We start from the raw sequence: 16496 nt of genomic DNA, 5'->3' as shown, positions 1-16496 counted from the left end.
ACCCATTCCCCGTATAATCAAATACGGATCTTTGGGTCAAGACTCAAGATACCAATATTTATATATTGAATTTTATTGTGTAAACTACAATTTTGGTCCTTGTGATTTACACCCAGCTACGAAGGTCGTCCCTAGACTTCAATGATACTTATTATCGTCATTGTGGTCTGTATTTTGTGTTAAAATCGTCTCTGGTCACTAACTCAGTTACAATAGTCTGTCAAGTGGAGGGTATTTTCATTTTTTAAGTCTTTTATTTTTTTGTCCATTAATACTCGTCCCGGAATAATTTAACGGAGTTAATGATCATGGACGATTTGCAAAGGAAAATGCAAACCATAGTGACGATAACTGTACTGATTAAAGTCTAAGGACGGTATTTATAATTGGTTGTAAACCAGAGGGACCAAAATTGTAATTTAGTATGAATTTGATAAAAATGTAAAATTAATCATAGAAAAAGTTGATAAACTTTGTCTTGTGTGTGTGCTGAGGCAGAGGCAGAGAGGAGCAAAGGAAGAAATAGCAGTCTTTTTCTCTTCATAGTTTTAACAAAAAGCTGGACGCAAAAAAACCCTGTTGTTCGCCATCGACGCCTTTCATCTATGTGAAGTCACATCTTCCGTCACTTCTCGCCAGATTTTCCGGTGAGCATACATCACTGGACTTCACTTTTCTCGCCATCGGCGTACATTTATCTGTAGCCAATTCAAGCATTTTTGTTTGCTTTCTACTGTGTGTATGTGTGTGTGTAGAGTTTTTAGGTTTTTATAGAAATTTGTTGACTTTCGTGTGAAGACGCCATAGCCAGCACCTTTTAATGTTGCAATTATTGCAGCTCCGATAGTTCTACCTTTTCAATTGTTTATAGTTTTTCTTCGTTCTAGTGCGATGAATTCACAACCAGCATTTATCGAGCTATTGACGTTATTTGTGGCGCTTCCGATGAATTTTTCCTTGCAGAGACAGAATAGCACGAATTTGTAAGAGGAAATGCAAGTTCAGATATGGAGATGGATGAGATTTGCGTGATTTTCATCCATTACTGACCTATTGCCAGTGCTCTCTTTCAAAAACATCTTAGATTTAATTTTGCTAGCAAGCTGTTGGATGAGCAAGAGGGGAAGGAAAGAGGAGAAGATGGGAAGAGCACCGTGCTGTAACAAAGGTGAGGTGAAGAAAGGTTCTTGGACTCCTGAAGAAGATAAGATACTTGTTGATTACATCACTAAGAATGGCCATGGCACCTGGCGTTCTTTTCCTAAACTTGCAGGTTTGATTTATTTCTTTCCTTTCAATTTTGTTCTTCCATCCAACGTCAATTTAGCCGTCCATTTCGGAAATCCCAAGGCGGAAGATGACGGCGAGTTCTCACTTCCGCCAATCAACCGCCAGGTACGGCTGGATGGGTTCCATAAGTTGTTCATTGAACTCTTGCAGTTCAAAAAATTACAAATTTATTTGAAAATGGAATGCGACATTATTGAACTGATCTTGTTTGAGCTCTTCAATTTCTCAAGTTGTGTGTATCTAATCCCAAATCTGATAATAGTCTTTTGCCTTCTGGCCTCAATTTTCGTCCTCCAACTTCAAGATCTTTAATGGAGAAACTGCTTTCATATGGGTTCAAAATCTCCCCTTCCCTTGCCTTCCCTGTATAAAGATTCATTTTTCACATTTTGCTCTTTAATCGAAGCATCATCATATGAACTTAAGGGGTAAAGGAGACGCTACAATCATCCCTCAAATGACCCAATAAGGAGCAGTTCCATTAGTGCCCAGAAACATCTCTTTGGCAGCTGTGCTCCTTTATCTTGAAGGGATGGTATGAGTGTTTCCAAGACCTCTAAATTACTGTTTCTGGTAGGTTTTATTTGCAGCCAGTTTCAACTAGGTAGTCTGGGATTAAAAACAATTTTTTTAAGATCATTTTCAAGACCTTCTTGGTTCACTTTGGGGTTCATGATATTGTAATATAGGACTTAGAAGATGTGGAAAAAGTTGTCGACTTCGGTGGACAAACTATCTTCGGCCTGATATCAAACGTGGTGCATTCAGTTCTGAAGAAGAACAAACAATCTTCCAGCTGCACAGCTTGCACGGTAACAAGTAATGAACCACTTCACCTTTATCTATTACAGAAACACTCATGTTTGCATCTTATCTCTTGAGCCACAAAGCCTTACTAATTTGAATTATTCAGGTGGGCAGCCATTGCATCAAGGTTGCCAGGAAGAACCGACAATGAGATAAAGAATTTCTGGAACTCCCATTTAAGAAAACGGATCCCCAACAAGAATGGTACCCTGCAAACCAACCCGCCTTCCAAATCAACAGATATAAAATTCACGTTGCCACCATGGGAGAACATCAGAAAGGAGGCTGAGGCTGAAACCAGGCTACCGATGGATCCCATGCTTCTGAGCCCAGCAACCGGCATAAGTGACGGCAATAACTTCCTACATGAATGGGGTTCTGGTGATGAAGAACCATTTCAGAAACATATGGATCGTGACAAAGTGGCGTGTTTAATCCCAACCCCAAGACCGATAAAATTTGAATCAGATTCTGTTGTCACAGTGCAGGCTGGGCCTTATTTCGCGGGCACCTCTACTAGTGAATCTTGTGATCAGGGTATCAAAGAGCATAGGAGATTCTTCAAGGAGGAAGCAGAGGAAATAACAAACGCAGAGTCTCAAAACTCATATGAACCAGAGAATGCATCAGATATAACATTGGATCTGCTGCTAGATTTTCCCAACGATGGCGAATATTTGCAGTATGTATAATGTGAGTGATCATATCCACCTCTTGCCAACACTAAGTTTACAAGTAATAATAGTGTTTTGGATTAGAGTTCATAACTTTAGGAACTGAGAACAGAGATTTGAAACCTCATGGAATAAAATTGTCACTTGCAAACTTGTCTTTATAATCAATTGCTAGTATATTTAACTTATACACACACAATTACATTAATATGCACACAAAATAATGAAGCATTAAACCAATCATACACCATAAAGATATAAGCACACATCAAGAAATAAAAAAATACAACTTCAAAAGTTATATGGCAATTCCAGCAAGTATCTAGCTTTAAAACCATCCGAGTAGTTTCTTTGGGGTGTCGCCAGTAGCCCGACACTTGGCCGCCAATTCTTCTGCCTTGAGAAGCTCTTCTCCGCATTTAGCTTCTGTGATTGCCCTCTTTTCTTGTGCTCTTTTATGAAGGATAGCCATTTTGTTCTTCATCTTTTCTATATACTTGGCCTTCTTCTTCTCCAGGTCCTCCTGCTCACCAATTTCAAACTCTAATTAACCACTTGTGATGCTTTTTTTGGCTTAAAGAACATCAGAAATCATGTTGTGTCAAGTATTGATCGATTCAAAATCTGTTACCTCAATCTTTTTCAACTCGGCTTCCAGTTCGGCTTTCTTGCTGATCTCCCAAGCTTCAATTGAAGATAGCTTTTGTTGAGCTCTATTCAATCATCTTTCTTTTATCAGTTTCATACAATAATTCACTAATCTGAAACACCCAAAATTTTATTTTGATTTCTTGAAAATCTAAATCACAGAAGCTGTGTTCTTACTTGTTCTCAGCCTTAGACTTCTCACTTTCTTCCCATGCTTTGATAAGTGCATCTTTCTTCTCTGTTGCTACTTTAGCAAGAACATCATCTGAACAAAAACAACCAATTTAATCTTCCTTATGATCATAAATATTCTAGAAATCAAACCATTTTTAATTAGAATTAGATTGCTTAGATTACCTCTGTTGATAGAACCCTCTTTAGGTTTCTCATCACAAACTTCTTCTGGCTCTGTCAAATTATCAAACAGTTAGAAGGCATAAATCTTGATAAACCCAATTCTTCAATTCATCTTAAGCTTTTGAACTGAAAACCAATACAAAGAAAGGAGAGTAGATTACTTTCAACGACGATGAGGGCTTTAGTATCATCGGTGGGTTTTTCTTCAGAAACAAGAGGTTCAACTGGGACGAGAGCTTTTTCCTCCTCCTTCTCGGCGGCGGCGACAGGTGGCTCCGGCTGGCACTCGGGTTCCACCTCTACCTTCTTGGCTTCTTCTACTGCCATATCTTTGTTGAAATTAAGGTATATTTTTGGATTTTGAATAAGATTCAAGTGTCAGAACGGATGGCAGGTGTTGTTTGGGAAAGGACAAGGAGTATGATAGTTATAGATTGTTGAAATATATATAATATATAATGAGGTGAGCTGGCTCATCCACCATCAACAGACTGTTGCTTCATTTACTTTCTTGAATCTTGATTTTTTCTTTTCAAATTAAAGAGTTTAGAAAAAAAAGAAGACCTATTATTGCCGTTGGTTTTCTCTAAAAGCACCATACCACTTTTGCTTCTTCTTTCCCTTTTTCCATAAAAAAAAAACCCTATACATATCAAACTTTGATATGTTATTCCTCAACGGAGTCTAGGCGGGTACTAATTGTTTTGAGGCGTCGAAAGAGGGCTAGTCGAGTACTTCTTCTGAACAAATGTCCACAATTAAAAAAAAACATAGTTTTATAAACTTATAATCATTACAATTTTTAATTAATAAAAAACTTACCCTTAAATATAGATAAAGAAATTTTCCTCCACCAGATAATTAAGGGCAAAATGAAAAATTACACCTTTACTTTTTAAAAATGGAAATTTATTTTGAGACAAACTAAAATAATAATACTGTATAAACTTATTTTGGGACGGAGAGAGTACAAAATTTCCTAGATTGTCGAGTTCGTAGACTATTAGACTTTGGTTCTGATATCACATGAAAATATGTGAAACCTCATTAGATGACTTTATAAAAGAGCCTTTGAGAAAAGAAAAGAGGTTCCAACATACATTGAGAAAAAAATAATCCAAGTCTGGTCGATATAAATTTTAACAAAAGGATGCATTTAGTATCAAATCAAGAGAGAGAACCAAAGAAAATCTTGAGGTACCGATTCTGATATTTATCGACGTACAGATATAAAACGTTAAAATCAGTTGATTGATCATTTGGTTGCGTGAAACTTTATTAAAACCTTTTAGTATTATTATTTTTTCATTATTTTTATAATTTAGTTTTGTTGAGTGATTAGACTTCAATTTGCTGTAAAGCATGGTACGCAATACAGAGAATGATGTCCCTAAGCCCAAAGCTTAGTTGGTGAGTTGTCTATTTTCTATCCATTCACTCAACCCCTTAAATCATTAAATTAAGCACCACTTTTACATTAAATTTTTGAGATAATTAAGCCTTGACCTTGACCTTGCCCACACCTTTCATTTCTATTTCTTAATCATGGTTGATGTTTATTTTAAATAATAATTTTATGAAAATTTTGATATAATGGAAAAAAAGAAGATTGTTACATGAACTTTTTACAGCTAACTATGTGTTTCGAGTCAACTTACACGACCCGACTAATCTCCTTAACGACTACGAATGATCTGAAGTTGTAATATTGCATCTGATAGAGGAGGTTTACAGTCTCTTATAAGACAACATGTGTTCCCCTCCTCAACTGATGTGGATCTTTACAATCTACCCCCTGAAGCCCAACGTCCTCGCTGGCATATAGCATCGTAAAGTGCAAGGATGGACCCATAATTTTTTTCAAACGGTGGCACCATTTGACTATAAGAAAAAACTATAGCGAAAAAATTTCAAACAGTGACACCGGTTGACTATAAGAAACAAATATACATAATTTGTTTTTTCAATCGGTGGCACTATTTGACTAAGAAAATGACACTAACAAGATTTGAATTTTGGTCTTAAGTGGAATAAAAGCCTTGCAAACCAACTCTACCAAATAAAACTTTTCCTCATTGTAGTTTCAAAATACATACGGTGACACACAACAGATTAATACGGTTGCACCTTTCACGAACATAAATTTTTCTACCCTTCGACGGATAAATAATACGGTGGCACGAGCCACCGTAACCACCATAGTAGGTCCGCCCATGGTAAAGTGCATGATTGCCATGATAATTTTGAATTCAACTTAAAACCATGGTAAAAGTTATATGTAGCCCACAACTTGAAGTTTATGAAGAGATAAAAAAGGTACTCAAATATAGCATTACAAAAACCATAGTTGGGTACTTTGTCTCAAATCTCATTTTCTATCCATGTGGACGAGTTGTCAGAAAAGTAATCACAAATTCACAGGAGACTCCATGGCTATAAAAACATTAACGTTTGGATTTAAACCTGAAGTAGATGAGATTTCTCACTGAATCATATAGTAAAAGGGGATTTTTTTTTAAAAGTGATTAAAAATATAATATTTGACTTGAGAATAAGCTTAATAAAAATAATTTTATTGATAATCAAATATTTAAGATATCATTTAATAATAAATAAATAAAATAATTTATGGAAATATAATTGGTTAAAATAAGTGTCAACAACTCATCAACTGATATCCCAAGAAAACACAGAGATGCAGATTCTTTTACAAGCGATTAATTGTAGGGAAGCACCTAAACTATTCAGTGTTTTACACTTCTAACCCTCATCTTTCTTTTGTTGCAAATTGCATCAACGATCATGTTGGACGCATGATACGTGAAGTTTATTTGAATACAAATATATTCCATTTATTCCAAAACAATTTGACAAAAACTGATACACTTTTTTTAGAAAAACAAACAAATTATAAAACCAAGAAAAATACGCTAATTTTTTTTTTTTTTGTAAGGGTGTCCGGGCCAAAGCCCGACTAATCCCCGGTAAATTTGGAGGCTAAACATGGCCCCACTTAAATGTCGCCAACACTCCCCTCCCAGGGCTCGAACTCGGGTTCATGACTATGACATTCCCAAGCCTTTACCACTAGGCTGGAAGGTCTTTGACAAAAAAATACGTTAATTTTATAGGGTGTAGAAACCCAAAAACAACTAAACCGAACTAATACAAATTTAAAAATCAATATCTTTGATATTTTATAGCAAGACAAATTATACGAAAAAGTCACGTACTTTAACTTGATTCCTATTTTAGGTAATGTACTTTTAGAAATTTTATTTTGGTACGTAAGATATAAAGTTTTAAACATTTCATTTCATCACTTGTCACATCAATATGGTAACTCAGTTAATACTTCAACCAATTATTTGGGTACTTCAATGTTTAAAATTTTACATCTTAAGTATTAAAATACAAGTTTTGAAAGTACATTACCTAAAATAGAAATCAAATTAAAGTACGTTACTTTTAATGCAATTTTTCCTTACAATAATTTGTTATTGCAACATAAAGCACATGCTCTACGAACATTGTCGGAGGTTTTGAAAAGGAATGAAAGAAAGGTAATCAGTTAGATCATCTCCAACAGGTTATTAAAATAGAGAAAATGAGGTTTTTGTTCTCTATTTGCTTCAACAAATTATTTATGTTGTTCTCTAAAATAAAAAAAAATATAAAAATCTCCAAATTTAAAAAACTCTGTAAAACTTAATGCATGGAGAGATAATTTTACATTAATTCTCACCAATGAGATTGAATTATTATTATTTTATGTAAGTTTTTTTTGAAATTGTATTGAGATGATTTAATTATAAAATATTTTAATAATATAATAAATTTAAAAATCTCTAAAATAAAAAATATATTGAATTTACATGTAATTATTTTTAGAGATTCTGAATTTTTAGTTATCTATTTTTAAAAAAATTGTAGAAAATCTTTTAAAGATTTTTTTTAGTATCAAAATGAGAAAAGCAAAACTTGAAGGATCACATTTGGACATAGTAAAATAGATGAGGGTTTTTGTAGCAGAAAAATGAAAAAGAGATTCGGTTAGGTGGGACAGATAGGATTTTGAAATCATTGGCGCTATGTTTGCTGTCACATTTTCTGACCTGTAATTTGTCCAACTCAGCACTAGAATTTTTCAAAATAGATGAACTTTCTTTTTGGGAAATTTATAAAAATAACTATTTTATACAATCTTTTGCCACAAAATAACCGGGTTTTAGAGGTTTTACGTATTTGACCATTCAGATCTACCCTAAGGGAGATCCGTATTTTTTTTGGGGCGATCCCCAATATAATTCTAAAAGGAAATTTTTTTTCATTAAAAGACGAGATTACTGTTCACCCTCAAAGACCGGGTTTGACCTCGCCCTAGGGGGCGATCCAGCCTTTTATTATTTTTATTTTTATTTTTTTGTGGTATTTTTAGTAAAACTAATACGCCATTTAAGTTGTGTTTTTTTAACTTTTTTAGAACCAAAATTCATGGGTAAAAGTTTAAAAATAAACCATTATAATTATGGAGACAAAAAATATTTTTATCTGTTTTGGGTTTCGTAAATCAGATATAATATCTGATTTACGAAATTTGACCTCTATTTTGTTATTTTGTGTTTTTTATTTAACAATTAAGGGGTGTTTTTCATAAAAATGGAAAAATATAGTGTCAACATTTCTGGTGAAGTTTGACGAATGGCGTTGTGGAGGATTACCACATCATCGTCGTCCATAAACTGATATAACGTATTCGTTTTAAAAAATAAATTGAAAGAACCACGTAAACTTAACTTTTTCGTCACACGTTTGACGACCCCAGAATACGTTATTGGCGAAGACAAATGTATTGCACATGTGGGGGAGGTTATCGGAAGGTACTCTAAAACACCATTTATATTTTGGAATAAACCGCCACTTCGAAGATACACACAAATATCATCATTTTGACGTGATTTCATGTTTTGTGATGGTTGATTGTGTTTAATGGGTTAAGAGTTGTGAGAGTAGAATATATGAGAAGATAAATGAAAGGGAATGTGTGAAAAATTATGAAGTAGGAGGTTGGTATTTATAGTGAAATTCGAGGTAAAAAAAATGAAAAAAAAAGAGATGTACGGGTTTATATCTGATTTACGAAACCCAAATCTATTAAAAATAATTTTTGCGTCTCCATAATTATAATGGTTTATTTTTAAACCTTTACCCATGAATTTTGGTTTTAAAAAAAGTTAAAAAACACAACTTAAATGTCGTATCAGTTTTATTAAAAATACCACAAAAAGAATAAAATAATAATAATAAAAGGCTGGATCTCCCCTGGGGGCGATGGGACAGGCTGGATCGTCCCCTAGGGCGAGGTCAAACCCGGTCTTCGAGGGTGAACAGTAATCTTGTCTTTTAAGGAATTTTTGTTTTGTTTTTAGAATTCTATTGGGGATCGCCCCATATGTGAACGGATCGCCCTTAGGGTAGATCTGGGTGATCAAATACGCAAAACCTCTAAAACCCGGTTATTTTGTGGCAAAAGGTTGTATAAAGTGGTTATTTTTATAAATTTCCTTTTTTTTTATTGGAAAAATTGCATCAAAATGAAACCAATTTTGTATTTTTTTTATTACGGAGAATCAACTTTCAAAATTATCATTTTAAGGGTTAAAACAAAATTTTGGTATATTTAAGGACCTTGATTACTAGTTCAATAGATAACAAGTAAACGTAATATGACATGGCAAATTATTAATTAACAAAAACTATTACGTGGATAATGAAAAAAAAACAAATAATCACTGATTACAAAGATAACAATAAAATATAACCGAAATCAAAAATCAAAACCAAGATGCCAAAGATTAGTGATGGAGAAGAAATACAATGGCAACAGGTCGAAGCATAACCAGAGCATGCACGGGTGGTTACGGTGGCACGTGCCACCGTATTATTTCTCCGTCGAAGGGTAACAAAATTTAGGTTCGTAAAAGGTGCAACCATATTAATTTGTTGTGTATCACCGTATGTATTTTAAAACTATAATGAGAACAAGTTTTATTTCGTAGAGTTGGTTTGCAAAATTATCGTGATTGAAGAAGAAAATGGGAGGAGATGGGGTAGTTACAGAGATGGAGATTTTGGATATGGGTGACGATGGTCTGGGGTGGGATAAAGTTTTAGGTCTTTAATTTCTTTATTTAAAAATGAAAAATGGAATTTTAGTTATTAAATATATAAATAAATATGTAATATCATAATTATTAATGTCATGTTAGCATTTTAGATTTATTTATTTTAATTATAAACATGACGTGGAAATCTAGTTGGCATTTACCAGATCCATAGGGTAGGTTTATCTACATTCCGATCCGTCCAGCTTTAATTTGGATCGGGAGAATTGACCCAATGTTTAGAAGGGCAAATACGGTATTTCATACTACACAATGCTGTGTGGTTTGTGTTTCTACAAGACACAGGATACATAAAACCAGAAATGCATATCATGAGACACACTCATATGCTCGTTATATGTTCAATCTTAGATAGAACCGTGGATACAACAATAATTTCACATAAACACGTTTTATATCGGCGAATAGCTGTTGTCGTCTTCAGCAGGGGCGCGCGAAAGTGCAGTCAATAGTACGAAGGTGCCGTAAAGTACTGCAACAATGGCGGTGAAGTTGACCAAAAACGCTTCGGAGCCATACTTATCGATGCCTGAACTCTCCAGGAATGTTAGTTTTTCAAGAAACCCGAGTGCTGAATTGGCAACGGCTAAGATATACACAAACATTCCAAACAGCACATGCCATGGAAGCGATTCTCTTCTAATGTCACTACTTCCACCCGGGTAGAAAAACACCACAAACCCATATATCCACTGCCAAGAAAATTCACAAGAATTAGCTTATGTTTGTGGGATTTCAATTCAGAACTTTCTTTTAAACCAAATGTGGGATTGGAATGGAATCCAATTCCAAATCCCACCAAATCCTGCAAACCAAATATGCTTTCAAGGATTTACAATGATTTATGCAAAAGAAATGTTGTAAAAATGCTATGAAATAGAAAGGGCCAGCAGCAGATTTTGATGCTACCTGAATGCCATAAAGAGCAATAACACCAATACCAAGCCAGGAATGTAAACTGTATAGGTTTGCAAGACCACTTTCATTGTGGTTTTTGAATGCCATATAGATTCCAATGCTACCGAGTATGAGGGCAATAGCATGTAGAACAAGATGGATAAGTTTCTTCTCGGCCTTCTTGAATGGAAGAGCTTTATAGCTTATAATGGCTGCAGATCGAAAGAAATTAATGAGTATGTATTGGTATGTATGTATGCATCCATGTATGTATGGATGAGAGTTGGCATCCATGTAATGAGCAAGTATGATGCTGTTACCTTCACCACCCATGATAACCAAACCAATAAGCATCAGAACAGGATGGACCTGGTAAAAAGATGGCAAAATGGAATATAAGATAACGAACTAGTGATATAGTTGGACACATGCTTGAAAACTTGACAAGTGTTTACGAGACCTCAAACAAATCAAAGCTTTCAGAAAGATGTAGAAACTTGAAAAGTTTTCTCATTTGTGTCCTCCTGAGAATGTAAGAAAACGTACAGGTGCACGTTCAAGCAGCCACAGAGAAAGAGGAAAATCAGATAACAAACATGATTCTATCCGAGAAGCATCTGCGGGGACAAGATTGGCTTTTAATTGCTTTACTCCACAATTGCTTATATGAATCATATAAGAGTTCACTGTTGTGTAGTTAGATTTCCTATATTGCTATGCAGCATTGCAGTCCAGTTTAATTACAAATCTTTTTTTCTGGAAAATAGTTACAGATACTTGTCAAGACGCAACAATTTTACTGCATATTACCAACAACTTAGCAGTCTACTTGTATGTAATAAGTATGTCTGTATGATGGATGGAACCAAATTAGCCACCCAGCAACATACCGATACCTCTTCTCTACCAAGTGTTTGAAAAGTTATGGTGCAGTAAGTCATACGCTAAATAGTTACACAAGTATATACAGAAAATTTGCTTCCCAAAAGCTCAAAAGTGTGCTTGAGTCGGCTGACTCAACCGACACATAAAAGGCCAGAGCTTGGGGATCCTTCCTATAGGTGGCCAGTTCGGGTCTCCTCAGGGCCCTTGGACATTTTCTTGGCTGTTATCTTCAGGGCCCCATGGGATTAGTCGCGGTAGGTTCAAGCTGGCCCAGACACCCATGGGCCACAGTTACCAAAAAAGATGTGCTTGAGTGTCTACGATACCAAAGTTATTGTATTAAACACCATTTGTCCGTATGAACTATGCAAATTCTGATCATATGTGGCAAGTGGCATAGTTGATTCATTATAGTACATGAAGCCTATTGGTCAAATTGATTAGTTAACCACACAATCATGCACAAAGAGAAGAGCGAAGAAGAAATTAATACAGTGAATTGGATCTCCATCTTTTTCATTCAAGAACAGAAAGAAACCATCAAATGACATCCCAAATGTACACCACCATAAAACTGCAAGTGTTTCCCAAACCATAACAGGTCCACACAGCAGTCTGTCGAAACTCATATTCCGCTACCAAAACACAGATTCCCTTTTTTCTACAATCGGGTCGCATTCCAAGCTTCTTGGGTCAGATTACAATTCAGATCCATCCAAAGACACAGGGTCAACCAGGCTTAATTTTTATTTTCTTCCCTTAAATTAAGCCAGGAACATGAACTTGAAACATATAGGCAGAGGTCCCTCACCTGCCAGTTTTCCATAATCTATCTGCCAAATATTGGTGACCAATAGCTACAAATAGTAGGCACATGTGCGTTCTAAATGGAAATCCCTACTAATTCCCATACTAAGGCGAAATTTAGAAAATAAAAAAAGTCAACTAGATTCAAGCTTCTTCAATGGCCTACTATCTACATCTCCAATTGGGAACCATTTCTGCAATCGTCTCAAAAACATACAATCTTAAGTCAATGTTCAAACACCTTGAAACCCTTGTAGCCAGATGCTCAAAAACAGTCAACTACTTTCAGTACAAAAATTTACATCCACGAAAACGCGATTGAAACCCTAAAATTCACTTTTCTCCAAAAGTAACCATCAAAACAAACCAAATTCAAGTAAAAGGATAACAAATCATTCAAATTAATGAACTCAGCTGATCCAAGTTAACATAAAACAAAAACAACTAAGAGAGATTATATCAGATGTCTTACATTGAATATGAGATTTTTATTAGACGATTCCCAAGCTAAACCCCCCCTGAAGTAGATGTTCCAAACCAGAACCATCACCGCTCCGGCAACCCCCAGCACGTGCACCACATAGGATAGGTACAACGCCTTGATCTCCAAACCCATGGCTTCTTTTTCTTCTTCTTCAACCTTCTCTCAGTTGTTTCGAGAATAAGAAATGGATAAAGAACGCCATATTATCGAATTTATTCGATCGTATTTTCAAAACCCTGGTCCATTCGTTGAGGAGGGATACAAGTGAACCGTCAGATTGGGTAAACAGCCACGTGCCGTTCGGTAGTAGGTAGGAGATGGATGTCCACGTGGACCCGAATTATCTGATTATCGTGTCGCCTTTTGCGCCGGCTGCTTTACCTGTTTAATTACTTTCCTCTTTTGCTTTCTTGTTCTACTTCAAAATTAACGGAACACTAAACATTTTCTATAATTATGCAAATATAATTAAATGGTGTCGGTTGACGTGAAACAAACCTGCTTCTGTTTGATATCTTTTTACGTTTAAAACTGTATAGTAAAACGTTGTAAAGGTAAAAAAAAATTTGCAACGATTTACTATGAAGTTTTAAGTGTAAAAAAAATGGTCTCATGAAAACAAGCTGGTATCACATGATCCCAAGTCTATAATTAAATTGTTACGAGTAAACAAGCAAATAGAAAGTAAATTTGTAATCTATACTATATTATAAAACATTTGACTAAAACTCTTAAAAACAATTTTTTATGCATGAAGTACTGTATATTCAAGATTACAAGTAAATTATGCATAACTACAACTTATTAAAACTCCATGTTTGAATTCGTGTAATTAACTGCGGATAAACATAACCAAATAGAGGACAAATATCTCATTTTAAAATATAAAAAATCTAAAATATAATTAGTATAATTATCGAGTTCTAAAAAAATAATTAATTATTATCTTTATAAGAAAATTATATTATTAAATCAAATATAAATTACTTCACTATTGAACCTAAATTAAATTATAATAAAAAAATTGAATTAAAAAATTACACAAAAAATTAGAATTTTAAATAGTTAATTTGATACTAATATCGATATATTTTTGTTAAATTTGTATGATATCTTCAAGTTTATATTTTATTCAAAAATAAAAAACATTATTGTTTTTTCAAAATCACATAAGATCATACTATAACATCAACTGAGATAAATAATAAAATGAAATATTAAAATAAAAATGTATCTCGCTGCATTGTACGAGTACTCTTATAGTTCTTATTAATATATGTTTTTCAAAGAATTGAAGGCTTAAAAACAAACCTTAAAAAAGAGTTTAAGATCTCAATAACCTTATTATTATAAAATGACGATTGGCACACTACTTACCTTACCTGTTAGTTTGTTTAAGGTATTGACAGTGTGCTACGATAACCTATCTTATGAATGTAGGTTATTTATAATTGTTTTTATAACCACAAATTTTCATATAAATTGGAATTGAAATAATTCAATAATTTAATATCAATGAAATCTGTATAATTTATGTGATGACTGCTAGATGATTGAAAACAACTGAAATATACATAAAGTTTTTTCCAAAGAAAAGAACGCACATAAATTTTTTTCAAACCTTAATGGTGGTAAAAGGACTAAATATATTGTGTTAAGTATCCCGTCTCATTGGGGCCCACTATGCCAAAAGCGAAAGAAACCTCATTTCTTTCTTTCAGTGGATGTAGCCTCAGTCGCTGAGTAAGCCAAAAAAATGTTTACTCATCGTTGGAAGTAGGTTCCATGTAAAGGTTTTAAAATTGATTAATTGTAATAGGAAGAAGCAGGGCCGGTCCTAAGATTTTTGATGTCCTGTGCGAAAATAATAAAAAATGCCCATAAGCCTATTTTTCTAAGCTAATAAAACAATAAAATATGCGATTTTATAAAGAGTTTAGAGCTTATTTAAGTTAAGTATTTCATCTCCATGTTGATTTTTATTAATTATAATAAAAAAAATACAATGGGGGGATATAAAAACCAAAACCCCGAATATAAAATATGAAATGATAAAATGATGATCCTGAATTAAGGTCGTGCTTCCTTCTTTTCCAGTTTTCCTTTTTCAAATTGAAATTAGCAAAATAGAAACTTTATTTCAATATATGGGACTTAAAAGACAAGAAAAACTATAATTAGTTTTTAACTAAAATAGTAAATTATATCTAAATTACTATCATAGTAAGCAAAGAGTAAAACTCAAAAGTTACAGGTCTAACAACTAAAGGCTAAGGGTCTATCTGTTAGCAGCTTAATAAGTTTAATGGAATTAACAGCTTATTCGCTCAACTATGCATGATTGTTTTGTAGTGATTAAATGATATAGAAAGTGACTTATCCGATAAGCTTCTAAGGGGGTTTATATGGAAAGCCAAGTTTTATTTCCAAATATGTCTCTTCCAACTAAAAAAGTGCTCCTTACATCTGTGAAAATAAAATTTTTCCAACTTATACAGACAGATTAATTCATACAGACAACTTTATACAAACAAAAACTTTTCCAATTTTCCAACTTTTTCCAACGATGTGCATTCAATATGCATCACTACTAGGCCTTGGACCTGTTTTTATAGTTAAAACTCAGTTGTTCAATTCTCAAATTATTAAACCGAAAACTAGTAATAAATGACAACTTGATGCCCCTTTAGGCTTTGATGTCCTGTGCGGCCGCACGGGTTGCACATGGCCAGGGCCGGCCCTGGGAAGAAGAGCAAAATTCAATTTATTTTTGTATTGGGATTTTGTGTTTAATATTTTTTTTGGTAAAAAAAATAAGAGAAATCTAATTGTTTTTTAAATAAGGTTTATGATATTTTAACCGAAAGAAATACGTTTTGTTCCGTCATCCGGCTCCGTTCTGATCATAGACGGACCTAGTTAAGTGTCATGGGTGGTACATACCACCGTATCGTTTTTCCGGCAAAGCGTAAAAAATTTAGGTTTCGTCAACGGTGTAATCGTATTAATTTATTGTGTGTCACCGTATGTATTATGAAACTACAATGAGAACAAGTTTTATTTGGTATAGTTGGTTTGTAAGGCTTTTATTCCACTCCACACCAAGTTCAAATCATGTTAATATCATTTTCTTAATTAAACGGTGTTACTATTTGAAAAAAAATTCTTACATTTTCTTTTTCTTATGGTCAAATGATGCTACCGTTTAATTTTTTTTCCGGGTCCGTCCATAATTCTGATATGCTTTTACAGCGGTTAGAGAAGGACGATCACCATTAAACTCGGTGGGCCACGTCAACAATACATTGCATGCCACGCGTCCACTTCATAACACGTGTCATTCCCTCTATGCGTCATGCTTTCATGCTTACCTCCGACACGCCGTTTTCTTTTTTGCCTAAACCAATTCCCCTTCTATATATGCTTCCTTCTTCAAGCAACCCCTCTTATCTTTTAAACTCA

General features: G+C 34.2%; 3 protein-coding genes across 4 annotated transcripts; 1 reads left to right on the top strand and 2 right to left on the bottom strand.

Annotated features, from left to right (window-relative positions):
- Positions 1-465: 465 nt before the first annotated feature.
- On the top strand, positions 466-2922 carry LOC112511180 (transcription factor MYB41-like). Of its 2 annotated transcripts, none has more exons than XM_025116684.1 (4): positions 466-647; positions 964-1273; positions 1980-2109; positions 2204-2922. In XM_025116684.1, the coding sequence occupies exons 2-4, from the start codon at positions 1111-1113 to the stop codon at positions 2787-2789; spliced, it is 879 nt and encodes a 292-aa protein (XP_024972452.1). In that variant the 5' UTR covers positions 466-647; positions 964-1110; the 3' UTR covers positions 2790-2922. The 2 variants fall into 2 exon arrangements, with proteins under 2 accessions (XP_024972452.1, XP_024972462.1); XM_025116694.1 differs by having other exon boundaries at positions 523-647; positions 1061-1273.
- Positions 2923-2928: 6 nt separating this feature from the next.
- LOC112511188 (remorin-like) lies at positions 2929-4250 on the bottom strand. Its single transcript, XM_025116709.1, has 5 exons — positions 3938-4250; positions 3777-3827; positions 3597-3684; positions 3403-3484; positions 2929-3294 (listed from the first exon to the last, which is right to left on the bottom strand). The coding sequence occupies exons 1-5, from the start codon at positions 4101-4103 to the stop codon at positions 3100-3102; spliced, it is 582 nt and encodes a 193-aa protein (XP_024972477.1). The 5' UTR covers positions 4104-4250; the 3' UTR covers positions 2929-3099.
- Positions 4251-10178: 5928 nt separating this feature from the next.
- On the bottom strand, positions 10179-13210 carry LOC112529083 (transmembrane ascorbate ferrireductase 1). Its single transcript, XM_025140160.1, has 4 exons — positions 13023-13210; positions 11179-11227; positions 10871-11070; positions 10179-10653 (listed from the first exon to the last, which is right to left on the bottom strand). Exons 1-4 carry the CDS (start codon positions 13164-13166, stop codon positions 10354-10356), a joined length of 693 nt encoding a protein of 230 aa, XP_024995928.1. The 5' UTR covers positions 13167-13210; the 3' UTR covers positions 10179-10353.
- Between the last annotated feature and the right edge of the window lie 3286 nt (positions 13211-16496).

The sequence above is a fragment of the Cynara cardunculus genome, assembly GCF_001531365.2.
Source record: "Cynara cardunculus var. scolymus isolate 2C chromosome LG 1, CcrdV1, whole genome shotgun sequence".
In the NCBI taxonomy this organism is placed as follows: Eukaryota; Viridiplantae; Streptophyta; class Magnoliopsida; order Asterales; family Asteraceae; genus Cynara; species Cynara cardunculus.
Note: the sequence above shows the minus strand (reverse complement) of the source record. Positions and strands in the feature narration are given on the sequence as shown.